Genomic DNA, 13565 nt, shown 5'->3' with positions numbered 1-13565 from the left:
ATGTAGGATTAAAAGTTTAATTAATTACTGCCCCAAGACAGCCTATGCTTAGTAATAGCCTACCGGTATGTCATTAGTAAGTGAACGATAACTCTCCCGACCACTTTCGCGGTCCGCTGTCATTAAACCATGAAAGTGAACGTTTGCCATGCCGAGCCAAACGAGCTCCACGGGAAAAACTTATATCAGCAATTCACTTGACGTACCGCCAGAGACAAATTTGTATCGACAGCTGGCACTCTAACATGAAAAACATTCTCGCGGCAAGCTTAGTTAAACGGCATTTTTTCATGACAGTGTAAGTTTTGAGACATGCATGCCACGAGCACTACGTAATTCTACATTGTGCCCCTTTTAACTTCGATTGATGGTGCATCATACTGGATGAACACGAGTGCACCTGTAGGCTGTCATCATCAACGGGGGTGTGGGCAAACAGCGAGGGGATGGGGGTCGCACTCTCAAATACGACCTGTGGCAGAGCTCTCCGGACTCTGCATTGATAAACTCACGACGAATGAAACGACCTCCTCAAATGGGCAAAATGTTCCCTTTCCGTGATTATCGGAGGGTATTATGAAGGGGCATACCTCGTTAAAAAGCCAAGTCCGGCGACAATTAAGGTCTCCATTGACATTGGCTAAAAGTATTAGCAAAGCCCTGAACTTGTGTGGAAGGCGCTAGTTAGCCACTCTACAGTTACCTCGAGTAGCACTAACACAAACAGCGTTCTGTGAGGCGGTGAAATATCGAGGAATTGTAGACTATTTCAAGTCTGTTATCAAGACATTTAGCTGACACTTGTATTAAAGACACTATTAAAAGCACATTAATTGATCTAACGACACAATTCGTTATGAAGACTATTTCAGGACATCAGTCAAATTGTAGCATTTTAGCTTCAGAAGTTAACAACTGTAAACATTAATCCCTACCTGTCCTTGTCGCAATTTCCACCGTGTGGGGTCCGGGGGGGGGGGGGGGGGGGGGGGAATAGGGGTTCGCCCTCACACGCCACTCTTGTCAGTCATTTGTTGTCACGACAAGAGAGCGGCGGTGATAGGTCTAGTGTAGTTTTGAGGTTCACAGTTTCACTCGCTAGTTGACATGCTCAACCCCCCCCCCCCCCAATTTTTTTTTCTCCTCGGATCTATGCGATTCAGAACAATGACCCATTTTGATTTCAAAACGGCGAATTTCGCCGAAAGGTGGCAAGTTTGCATGCCTGTGGATTATTCACAGCAGAATTTAAAGTTTGAATTGTAATTTTTCCCCCCCAAACCACAGCATCTGAATTCAACGAGGCGGCTGCTTCAGTGCAAGTTGGTTTTATTATTATTAACCGTCGACACAATCAGCAGAGAAATGGGGCTTGATGAGGCTTCCTGGGATCAGATCTTGTTGAATGCTGCAACGTCAACACTCTGGACCTGGAACAGAGCAGATAAGGTGGTTTATTTTCTCTAATATGTCACAGACAGGAAATTATTTTCAGGAACTTAATGACCTGAAAATCTTTCATCTTTTGGCTGTGTGCATTACACCTCAGAGTTGTGGCGTTTTCATAAATGTGGCTCACAGCTAACCACCAGTTCCTCCACAGTTAAAGGGACTTTTTTTATTATTATTAGGGTTTTACATGGCCTCCTTCTGGGTACACTTTGGCTGTGTTCGAAACCGCATACTTCTCCCACTACTCATACTAACTTTTTGAGTTAGTATGCGAGTTTGAGTAAGCGAGAAGTTCCCGGATGCATACTAGATTCTCCTAAATGTTGGGTATGCATCATGAGGTTACTACTCATACTCAAACTACCCAAGATGCAACGTAACGTGACGTCGCCGATCGTCATTTCCTGTCAAAACGGCAGTTTCAAGCTAGCTACAACGAGGGTAGGTTCACTTCCTGTTTTCAAAACAAAAGCACCAATTGTATGGTAATGGCTTTCCCTATGATAAAAGGCAACAGGTATTTTATTTTGTGAAAATAACAGGAAGTGCGTTGCTCACTGCGGCTAGCTTTAGTAGCGCCGAATTCGTGGGAACAAAATTGTAAACAGCCGGTATTTTGTCAGGTTTTCAACACGTTGGGGATCTAAACGACTACTTTCTCACCTGAAAATGTTTCAAATGTTGCTAAAGTTTACAGAGTTTAGAGCTTAAGAGAAATCAGCTTCAGGCCGGCTGATTTCGGCTCGGGCAGGAGCCAAATGCATTGTGGGTAAACGCTCTACATACTGTCTGATCGATGAGTATGCAGTATGCGGTTTTGAACACAGCCTTTATATCAGCTGGTAATGCTCTGTAGACATCTATAAAACCCTTAAAGACTATAACCTTCATCATGAAAAGATGTCCAACAACTTTAACCCAGTACAACTATCATAAATGACAATTTTAGCGTTAGCTTTGTAGCATAGATGTATGGGAGCTAAGCCTAAGAGCCCTAAAAGTACAGCTCACCTGTCATATATGTGTTATGTTCCAACTCTTAATGTAAACTAAAACAATAAATGCACCGTACACTCGTGTTGAAGTCTTGTTAACGGCTGATTTGATGCCTCAGCAGACGTTTATCAGAGTGGAAAACGGAGGTTTTTTGCGTCTCACCTCTTCGCTAACATTAAAGACGGACCCCCGTGTCTGACGGCACTTACGTAGTCTTCGAACTTGGTGATCTCCTCCTCCAGCAGGTCCGTTCCCACCTTGTCGTCCTCCACCACGCACGAGATCTGCAGCTTCTTGATGCCGTAGCCCACCGGCACCAGCTTGGACATTCCCCACAGCAGGCCGTCGGCTTGGACCGAGCGCACGCACTCCTCCATCTTGGCCATGTCCGTCTCATCGTCCCACTGAAAGAAGCCGGAGTGTGAACATCAGAAATTCTGCGCTTCGTGCAGGATTTCAGCCCGTAAGGAGGACACACTCACAGGTTTGACATCCAGTAAGATGGACGACTTGGCGATGATGGCAGGCTTCCTGGCCTTCTTCTCTGCGTATTCTTTCAATCGCTGCTCTTTAACTTTCTCTGCCTCTTCGTCGTCATCACTACCGAAGAGGTCGATGTCGTCGTCGTCTTCATCTTCCTGAACTGGAGCGCTGGGCTTCTGCTGGACAGCAGTGCCCTGGAGACAGAGTTCCAATGAGCGGATATTTGCACAATTCCAAAGAAAAACGCCACCCTTACAGTCCTGTAACTGGAACTGGAAGATATCTGAATGGACAGATAATTGATGTAAACTCACATTTGTGTAGGGGACTGAGGGAGCAGGAGCAGGAGCTGGAGTCGCAGCTGCAGGAGTTTTCTCCAGGTCGGCGACCCGACACTCCAGCCTGGAGAGTGCTGCCCGTAAGCTGCCCACCACTGCAGATCAGGAGCAGAGGCATGGAGGTTCAGTGGGAAGCAATGGGTGTGAGAGCAAACACTTCAAGCCAAGTACAGGAAGGAGAAATTACATTTGAACATGCTGGGAACAAAAAGTCACAGACGGATAATGTTGGTGCTTCGGTGTTTTCTGGAATCAAAGCCAAAATAAAATCTCTCCTCAGCACGTGAACACGCTTCAGGAGAACAGTTAAAGGACTAATCCAGCCTGAAAGACGTCAGCTGCGATGATGCAAACACAAATCTGGGTCGCACTGTTAAGGCGAATTTATAGTTGATGCATCATTCACGGCGCTGGCGGCCCGTGACGTCAAAATGACGCTTCTGGCCTGGCACGCGCCATGAAAAGCGGCGCAGAGCGTTGTCGTGCAAGACGATGACGACGTCTGTGCGCGACACCGAAGCTTGTAGAGTGTTAATCCAACATGGCAGCGGACACAACGTTACCCTTCGATGCAGCCTTAGAAAGTGTTTTAAGTAGCTTAGAACGCAAGTTTACTTTTAAAAAAGAGCAACGTTTGGGGTTGAAAGATTTCATTACCAACAAGGATGTATTTGCTCGTCGAATTTCTGTCGCTCTACATACGTCATCTGGTATAAGTGATACAATTGGCTATGAATCGCACGCAAAGCAGCATGGGAAGAACCAGACGCCATTTGGTAGACATTTGTAGCGCCCAATAAACGGCTCTAGGCATTCGTAAACCACGCCTCAAATACGAGAAAATGCACACCTAGTTCCCAGACCACCATCTCATCCAGATGTGGACGCGTCAGCCAGGCTAGCGTTAAGTATTAGCGTTATATAAAACCGATCTATCATTATTGTTGCATCCTGAAAGGTAACGATGATTCCCAAGTGTGTCCATTGAAGCACACTATTTCATAACAAACAAAGAAAGGGTAACACAATACACTTAAAAGTCCTCCTATAGCAATATTCTAAGTACTATATGAGACTATAATGGTGAGAACACACCTATTGAACTTTCAACTTCTGCAGGCTCATCAGCTGTTATGTCAGTTATCTTTTTCTTTTGTCGCCTTTTTTACTAAGCAGCAGCAGCATAATTTTCTTCTCCACTTTAGTCGTTGTAGAGTAAACTTTACTGGGCAGCAACACCTCTGTGACGAAGAAAATTGCAACTACTGGCGCATCGACTCGCACCACTATAAATAGCCGGCACGAAATCATGACGTCATCAACACTGCTCGCGCGAGCCAACGCGGAAACCATGCTAGAGCCTTGAGACTCAAACTTCGGCATGCGAGTCTGAGGCGGCCACTTATTTTCCATTTTAAAGGATGGAGGGAAAATTACTTTTGTGGTTGTAAGAAGCTGTAAGTTTCAAGAGTGAAAGAATGGAAACGACTGTCCTAAATGACCAAAGAAAGAAAAGAGAACTCTGGAACAACTGCAGTCTGTGATTATTCAGTCGATCAAAACATTTCCACAAGTCTCTATAAATCTCTGTTTCACACACAAACACGACTTAACGAGTTGTTCCAGCTGAACCCGACAGACCTTTGTATAAACTTTGGTTCTCCAGCTCCAGGCTGCCGATGCGGGTCATTATCTCTCCCTGATCGGCCGCACTGTTGGCGCCGGCGCTCTGCACAGGGGAGACACGGGAAAACATCAGTAAAGTTTAGTGAGGGAAACTGGGTTCTGCTTCATATTCAGTGTTCAAAGAAAGAGTTCACAAGCACAGCAAAAGAAAACACTCAGTGGGGTCACATGGCACTGAAAGGATCGGATTATTGGCTAAATTACAATCAGACTGAGTTATTAAGTGCATGTAGACACCTTAATCTGACTAAGAACTGGATCGGATGGGATTCAGACCCCGAGATAACTGGGTTGAAAGTCACTCTAAACCTGCTTGTAGGCGCTGAAGCACGTGATGAATCAGACTTTGCGTTCTGCGCATGCTCCAGATGTTTTCCCGGGGTCGTGACCCGGAAGTCAAAGGAGACGATATTCCTGTTGTTGTCGCCGTCAGAAAGAAACAAACAACGCGATGGAGAATGTTCCGTTGGGCATCGAGTTTGTGCAACAAGCAGCTCATCACAGACCAAATGTAGAGGGACGTAGCTTCATCTGGCTCTGCGTTCTCCATCTTTCTCCAATGCCTGAGTTTGTTGTTGTTGTTGGTGGTGAAGAGGTCAACAGGAAGTGGCTCTATTAGCAACAGCTGGAATGGGTACAGCGCCACCTATCATACCGGGGTATGACACGCTTTGTGCCTCTGATCCCATTCATTCACCGCCATATATCCAAGGAGAATTACCCTCGCTCAGCTCATTCTGATTGTAATTTAGCCAATAATCCGATCCTTTCAGTTCCATGTGACCCCACTGATGGAAGGTAAGGGGCGACGCGCGTCGGCTACTGCAAAGCAAGCTAGAAGCTGAGGTCAGTGCGTCCGCGGGCGCCGGTGCTTTCAGTCACACACGAGGCTTGGAGGCACTTACAAGCTGGGCCTGTTGGCTCAGGCAGGGCTGAGCAGAGCCTCTGTTACACAGCGCAGTCTTCAGCTGGGAGGAGGAGGAGGGAATTTAAATGAAAAGGTATGAAAAGGGGAGAACATGTGGGACAGTGTTGAACTACAGAACAGAAAGCACAGGGACCACCAGGGCTGGGACGGTATGGAGGGGATCACAGTAAAAAAAGAATGGATGAAAGCCAAGGTTCAGCTTAAATTAAAGGGAAAGCAAGAGGGAACCGGTCACTAAATGACTCGTTAAAAGCAAACATGTCTTCCAAATTACAGGCTGACATTAAGTGCACTTAACACCAGCAACTAGGAAAAGTTGCTCAGACTTTTCCAACCAGCGATACGCGTTCAAAATGGGGCCTGAAGACTGAAATTAGGAAGCCGAAACACTGCAATAACTAAAAATGTCTCTAGATTTGCCATCAGGACGGATAAACATAAAGTTGCTGCTGTAAGCCTTGGCCGAATGAGAGAAACCGTAAAAAGATAAATGTGATTTCAGAGTGTTTTCCAGGTGAACCGGCTCCGAATCTGCGTTTCTAAAAGCTCCCTTTTTGTTGAGGTTTATAGTTCAGTGACTTTGATTCATTCCTTAAGCTTTTAAAGGCTAAGACGGCTGTGGTGCTGCGATGGAAGAACACAGGTGCCTGTACTTCTTTAAGAGATACGTTCTGCAGGTATCTCTGGCTCTGCAGCAGCGTGCATCTTATCCGGGATTATAGTCGCTACAAGTCGAAATCTGTAGGTTTCCACCCATTTTTTCCTTCCTTTCGTCACCAGGAACTCACTCAAATTATTCTCTACAAGAGATTTTAGGTTTTATGGAATGCAAACTTAACCTAAATTCATTCAAAAACACACAGTTTTGGCTAAATATTATGATTAAACAGCCTAAAGTTTGCTTAAATAATCTGTAAATCACGTAGCTGACCAATCAGCCGTGTGCCTTTCATTCACTAATACCCAACTTTAGTCAAACTACTACTATTCCAGCCCATGGAAACGTGTACACACATTCCAAATGTGGGATGCGAGCGCTGCTATATATCGGATTAATGACTTACCCCTGCTAAAGACTTCTGGATGTTCTCCCGAGCTCGAGCAATGTCTTGCAGAATGGTGTTCGAACCAACATCCTTAAAGAAAAGCCAAAGTCGTGATGAAGATGGGATGCAGCAGCTTTTATCCATCATTCTTTACAGTTCTCATCACATGGTTCAAAATCAAAACAGCCCAATGTCTGCACATCTGGACTGATGTCCAGAATAAGTGCTTAAGCACAGGATTAAACCGAGACAAAGCAGCTACCTGTGGGGTTTGTGGCGAGCCGTTCATGCCCTCGTAAAAGCGTCTTTCTGCCTCGTCATAGCGAGGCTTGTCGAACCAGATCTTCTCCCGGGCCAGAAAGTCCACGGCGCTCATTTTCCTACAGAGGACAGAGCAAGGGAAGACAAAAAAAAAAAAGAGACGTGAGGACGAGAAGTCAGGGAAAGAGGAAAAAAAATGTGAATGTAAAAGTTAGCTAACTGGATGAGTTCCTTTTTCATCTTCTATCCACGCCAACACACAGCCCAACACTGCAAACGCTCAACGGAAGTTGGAGAAAAACGTAATGATGGCTCACACAAACAGTCATTCCAGAAGAGTGAAAACAAACCACGGGGAATAAAGAATGAGTTAACCGAGATGAAGGAACTAAATACGAGGTGAACAGAGAAAAACCGAAGGCGTTCGAAAGCAAAGCAACACAAGATGGTAAAAAGAAAACCAAAGAAGGATGAACTGAAACATCTGGAGCAGTTCCATTCTCCCGGGTTGGTCATACTTGTCCCTCAGTGGGGCCTTGGAGGCAACTGACGGCGCTCCTGCCTCCGGCCTCCGATCTCTCTTCGCCACACGGGCTTTAGCCGCGCTGCAGCCGTAGAACCGGCTCTCGGCGGCGTCGTAACGCCACTTGTCCAGCCACACTCGCTCGCTGTCCGGGTGCAGGAGATGGCAGCTTCCCGATGCGTCCTCCCTCTCTGGGACCTCGGCAGGCTCCTCTTCCTCCTGGATGGGGTGAAGAGCGTGGAAGACTTCGGCTTTGCCCTGGACAACAACCCGCTTCTCCTCCACCACCACTTCCTCATCCTCCTCCTCTTCTTCCTCCACGAGGCTTTGAGGGTGGTCGCTGCTCCTGGAGGTGGAGGTGCAGCCCGACCTCTTGGAGGAATTGTTCCCGTACAGACTTTGGTAGAAGGCCGCCTCGGCGCGGTCGTACAGCGGTTTGTCCAGCCACACGTCTCTCAGCAGCTCCACGGGGATGCGAGGCAGCCCGTTGATCGACTGCTGAGCGGCCGGTGTAACGGCGGGCGTCGGGGCCAGAGACTGATACCCTTCATCTGGCGTTCTGGACGACATCGAGCGGTTCGGCGGCGGTGGGAGGTCAAGGGAGTTGGGGACGGGTGGCTGCGTGGACTCTTGAACAAAGCGGCGTTCCGCTCGGTCGAAGGCCGTCTTGTTGACCCACGCGGCCTGCACCACGTGGTGGCAGGCCACCTGATCACCATGGTGACACGCCGGTCTCGCAGCGGACGGGGAGGTCGAGTGTTTCCCTGAGGGTTGGACCGAGCGCGTGGGCGGGGCCGCCCCGTTAGAGGAGCTCGCCAACCAGCTTTGGTAGAGGCTCTCGGCTCGCTCATAGACGCTGCATTGGAACCACACGTTGGCGCACTCGGACTGCAAACCAATCAACACGGCGCGCTGTTCGGGCGGCGGCCTCGTTTCCGCTTTCCCTCCGTTCTTCGCGTTATCCGTTTTGCCCTCTGGATTCGATGAACGTTTCTTGCGACGGCGGCTTTTCCCGCTGCGCTTTCCGTCCCCGTTCAAGCTGCCGCTCTCCGGGGATGACGACGCCGTCGTCTCGCCGTTTCTCTGCCCCGATTCGGCCTTTTTCCTGCCACCCGGTGCCGTCTTTGTGGACTGATCCACCTGGTAGTGGCCGGGAGGCTGACGGGGCCCCGACTGGTCCTCTACGGGACACTGGGAGATCTTCTCGGACATCTTTGACCCGTAGCAGGGAAACAAAGAGAATCACAGGTACATGCTTTTGGATTAGTTTAGAGAGAGAGGCAGGACGAATCAGAGACAAAAAGGGTCATCAATGCAACCTTTTTACGTCACAGAGCCGTAATTAGGACTGTGATAAAGTCCAGCATGCAGAAAATCGGCACACGTCCATGCAGACACCGAAACTGTCCCACAAAATCTGTTTTATAGGAATTAGGTGCCACTGCAGCCATATAAAAAAAACAAAGAACAAAGCTATTTAACATCCTGAAATCTCAAGTCCACTACAGCTTCCATTCAAAAGCATTTTTAAGTAGGGCTGGGCAACGATTAAAATGTTTAATCACGATTAATCGCATTTGTACGCAAAATCCAAAAATGAATTCAAAAGTAGCGTATAGCTTTTAGTTTTATTTTAAATGTGCTGCCATATGAATGAAAGTGCCATAACATTTGCTGTGCAAACACACTTTTAACATCAGCATCTTTCTGTAGTTTTTATGTAGAAGCCTCGCTCCACTGTCTGTTTCCTTGAATGACTTGCTGCTATCAGTTGTGTGTTTTGCCTTTAAGTGATATTTTAGACTGGAACTACTACGCTGAGAAGACAATTCAACTTGGCAGTAAATGCAGGCGTTTTTTATTTATTTATTTTGAAATACATGCTTTTATGTTGAAAAAAGTAAAACAGGAAGTAGCGCCGGTTAGCTCCGTTAGCTATACACCTGTAGCGGTGATGTTACCTGCTGGTTTATCTTTATTTCATTACTCCATGCTTCGTGGTGTTTGCTGTAACTGTGTGAATGTGATGCATTCAACATTTTACAATAATAAAACCTGCGTTAATGCGCGATAAAATATTTATCGGCGTTAAATAATTAACAAATTAACGCAATAATAACGAGTTAACTTGCCCAGCCCTAGTTTAAAGACTCGACTCTTAACACAATAACACGAGAGCATGCACAGCAAACACTCATGCAAGCTAAGAACGTGGAAGCGAATCCCACAGCGTGCAGGTCATGCTGCTTAATGCCAACAGATAAAACCACTAACATGAAGCTAAAACACATCGTGTCCTGGATGGCGTCGATCAGAATTCAAGCTCTCGACTCACCTTCCCTCGGTAAAGATGTTGAGCTCAACCTAACGTCAAAGTCAAATGCTCGACGCGTTCTTTTCATCCAGTTAACCGCAAGCCATTGAAACAGAAATTGAACAATCACCACCTTAGAAAATACAGCGATACGTGGCACACATGGTGTGTAACAGGCAAGTCTTATGACAAATACTCACAAGTCAAACTCTGGTTGCACAGTGAGAGGAAAGAAGCCGCGTGTTAAGTATTCATTCAAAGCCATTCCCAAGCATGGAAGCTCAAGCTCCAAATGAGACTTTTAGTTTTGGACAATCGTGACTTTAGAGAACGCTTTGGTTGTAAAATGCTTACATTTTTGGCTCAAATATCACCCCTAAACCCAAAGGGCCACATCCCACTCCATCTGTTTTCCTCTCCTCCTCAGACAAACCTTTCAAAGTCAATTTAATAAACTAATCAAGCACATTTACATACTCAGAATAAGTCTGCTGGCTCGGCTCGGCTGGACGGGCTCAACTAAAGTCACAGGGGATCGAGGAGCTTTGAGGGTGCACCTTTCTCAGAGCTTTATTATTGACATCCACTGCAGTTATTGAAGAAATTAAAAGGATTATTAGAAGCCGACTCAACCGACAATAGAAAGTAATCACGCATTTTTTCCAGGAGAGCAGAAAGCCGGGAAGGTCACTCAGATTATTTTTGCCCCACAAATTGCTCCCTCGGTCCGACAATGGCTCTTTCTGGGCATTGTTTCTGTTTGAAATCTTTATGATTTATTCAGCTTTCCCCTCACTGTCACACCTCGAAGCTGTTCGAAGCGCTCCCTTCTTTTTCAGAGGAAAGAAATGCTCAAAAGACGGTGGTTTTTGCTCAGTTGATTAAGTCAGCTGTGGTGCTGCAGGGTTGGAACTAAACACCCCTGCCTTTAGAGTGTGGTTTAATTTCCATGACGCTTAACAATCCAGTACAGGAATATGCATAACAGCTGAGCCTGGTGGTGCACAGCCAACGCTGTAATTTGCTGATTAGTTTGTGAAATACACTGGAAGATGAGCAAATAAAGGCCCCGCCAGAACGATATTCTCCCTAAAACTCTGTTAAAAAAAAAAAAAAAAAAGATCCAGTATCATTTGAGTCTATATTGAGAAGGCAAAATAAAAATAAAAAAACAGCTGGATACTGTAATCATCTGTAAACGTGTCTTTTTTTGTTGTTTATTCCCATTTGTAGTAGAGAAACCAGGCTCTGATATAGAAATTATACCCATTCATTCATAATTTTGGGAAAGCCACATTAAATATCATTTATATAAGCACAAAGGAATGAACTTCCCATGTGATGGGTGGTGCAATCAAAATAATGTGGAGCTCTTACAAGGTTCAAAAGACGACGCTGAAGATGGCTTTCGATTTGCGAATTAAAGGGGTGGTCTTAAAGGGCCATTTCACTGCATTTTGATCGACCAAAACAAGGTCTTGTATGGAAACTACAATAGTTACACTGCTCAAATCTGGATATAATTATTCTAAAGAGGCTGTAGATTCATTAAAACCTTTTTTGGGATTTGTGAAACCTTTTTCTGATTTGTGAAAATGCAGAATATGGCCATTTCACTGCATTTTTTTGCATTCTGCTTTCCCTAAACAGGGTCCAAAAGGGGAAATAAAGGCAGATGTTGTATCAGATCTAAGCCTTCACCTCTTTAGCGTCAGGACTTAAGACTTTAGGCTTTAAATGAGAGGAAAATGAAGCTGCTGTAATGAAGAACAAGCTAAATGTTGGGCAGCTCATCATGTACAGGTCCACCCTGCTAGCCTCAGCATTAGCCACATTTCATCAGTATCTTCCAGGTCCAGGCGACAACAAATGCTGCCAGAAAGCCAAAGCCACACAAGCTATTTTTAAAGCAAAGGATGACAGTATTAATACGGGCATTACGGTTTAAAATCAAACAGCACAGGCGGCCACTGACGCCGGTATCCGGCAGGCGTGACTGCCGCTCCGCGCAGTGTTAGCATCAAGCTAGCCACCTGCTAGCTAGCTCCGGCTAACGCAGCCAAAATCCCGGCTCCTTTATTCATCATTTTCCAAAGATGTCGCGTAAATTTGTCCCCAACACCGACGCCCGCACTGTACCCCTGGCTGTCAGTCAGTGTTAAGGTTACTTACTGTTGTGTTTGTCGCCGTGTCGGTGTGAGATCAGGCCGGTGGATAAAACGTGTGTTTCTCCAGCCGTGAGTGACAACGGGAAGGAGGAGGAGGAGGAAGGAGCGGCGGTGATTGTGTGATCTTTGGAGGATGGGGGAGGGGAGTGGTGTTTCATAAAGGCCTCTGACACCCTCAATGGAAAGAAATTAAATGTAATCTGCTGTTTCTAACACAATGGGTATGGAAGCCCGTTTCCGCCACTTAATAAAAGTAAATTTAGAAATACTATCTCATAATTTCAACTCAGTATCTCATAATTATGAGATACTATATTATAATTATGAGATTTTGTCAAAATTATGAGATAGTATTTATAAATTTACTTTTATTAAGTGGCGGAAATGAGCTTCCATACAATGGTAATTATATAACCAAAAAAAAAAAACCCAAAAAACAGGTCAAATGTGAATTTATAGCTCTACTTTCAGTATTTTCAGCCTTTGTCCTGTGAGACAAGCAGCAACTTTTTATGGCACCGCTGTGCCGGTCAGTCTGTAGTCTTAAAGCAGTAAAATTGTACTTTAATTATACTAGTAATATTTAATCCAAGGCCCCAGGACAGACCTGGACCGACCTTGAGGTCACACGATGCAGTTAATGGTTTACTCAAGGAAGCGTTTGGTCTAATAATTAAGAGTCTGAGCCCACAGTTAGCAGCATTTGCTTCTTAATGTTTGTCAGTTTGCTTATCGACCCAACCCTGGAGGCTTTCCTTTCCTTTAAGGCTTAAAAATAGAAGTCTGAGCCTGTTTTAGTCCGTTTCATGTGGAGCCACGCGTTTCATTTATCCACTTTCAGACTACCTAAACATTTCTACGGCTTATTTTTTAAGCAGTGGGTGGCTGAGTGAACTGAAGCAAACAAAAGACAAAAGGAAACTCACAGAAAAAGCCTGTTAATGAGATGCTTTATGAAAAATCACTGAGCAGATCCTACACTGTGTCAGAAACTAGATTTAACACCTTGGACAGAGATTATTCATGTGCAGCTGTACAACCGTCGTGTTTAAATTACCCATGCTTCCGTTACGCAGCTATTAAATAATGCAATTCAACAATTATTTTCACATCTTCAGACGTTCAACACAATCATCTCCCACTCCTACGCTACAATACATGCACATTATAATCCAGACGGGGCCACGAAGGCAGACGTTTCTGTTCAGTGCTCTTTGCGTTGGTCCGTAACACCGAAGATGACCAAGGATGAAGTCTTCTACCTCAGTAAATACAATACTGTGCACACATAGGATCCAGCACACATTTCTTCATATTTTCTCTCCTAGCAGCCAGACTTTCTTCTAACATTTTAAAGTGGTCTTCAGCAA

At 45.5% G+C, this 13565-nt stretch overlaps 1 protein-coding gene across 2 annotated transcripts; it reads right to left on the bottom strand.

Annotated features, from left to right (window-relative positions):
- Window positions 1-1312: 1312 nt before the first annotated feature.
- Window positions 1313-12307, bottom strand: LOC142400809 (uncharacterized). 2 transcript variants are annotated; one of them, XM_075486031.1, is made up of 11 exons: window positions 12200-12307; window positions 10049-10107; window positions 7709-8925; window positions 7192-7309; window positions 6948-7019; window positions 5861-5923; window positions 4911-4998; window positions 3246-3364; window positions 2931-3125; window positions 2658-2852; window positions 1313-1430 (listed from the first exon to the last, which is right to left on the bottom strand). In XM_075486031.1, exons 3-11 carry the CDS (start codon window positions 8923-8925, stop codon window positions 1392-1394), a joined length of 2106 nt encoding a protein of 701 aa, XP_075342146.1. In that variant the 5' UTR covers window positions 10049-10107; window positions 12200-12307; the 3' UTR covers window positions 1313-1391. The 2 variants fall into 2 exon arrangements, with proteins under 2 accessions (XP_075342146.1, XP_075342147.1); XM_075486032.1 differs by lacking the exon at window positions 5861-5923 and having other exon boundaries at window positions 12200-12306.
- Window positions 12308-13565: the final 1258 nt, after the last annotated feature.

This window comes from Odontesthes bonariensis, chromosome 15 (genome assembly GCF_027942865.1).
Source record: "Odontesthes bonariensis isolate fOdoBon6 chromosome 15, fOdoBon6.hap1, whole genome shotgun sequence".
In the NCBI taxonomy this organism is placed as follows: Eukaryota; Metazoa; Chordata; class Actinopteri; order Atheriniformes; family Atherinopsidae; genus Odontesthes; species Odontesthes bonariensis.
The sequence above is the reverse complement of the archived record's forward strand: the minus strand, read 5'-3'. Positions and strand labels throughout refer to the sequence as shown.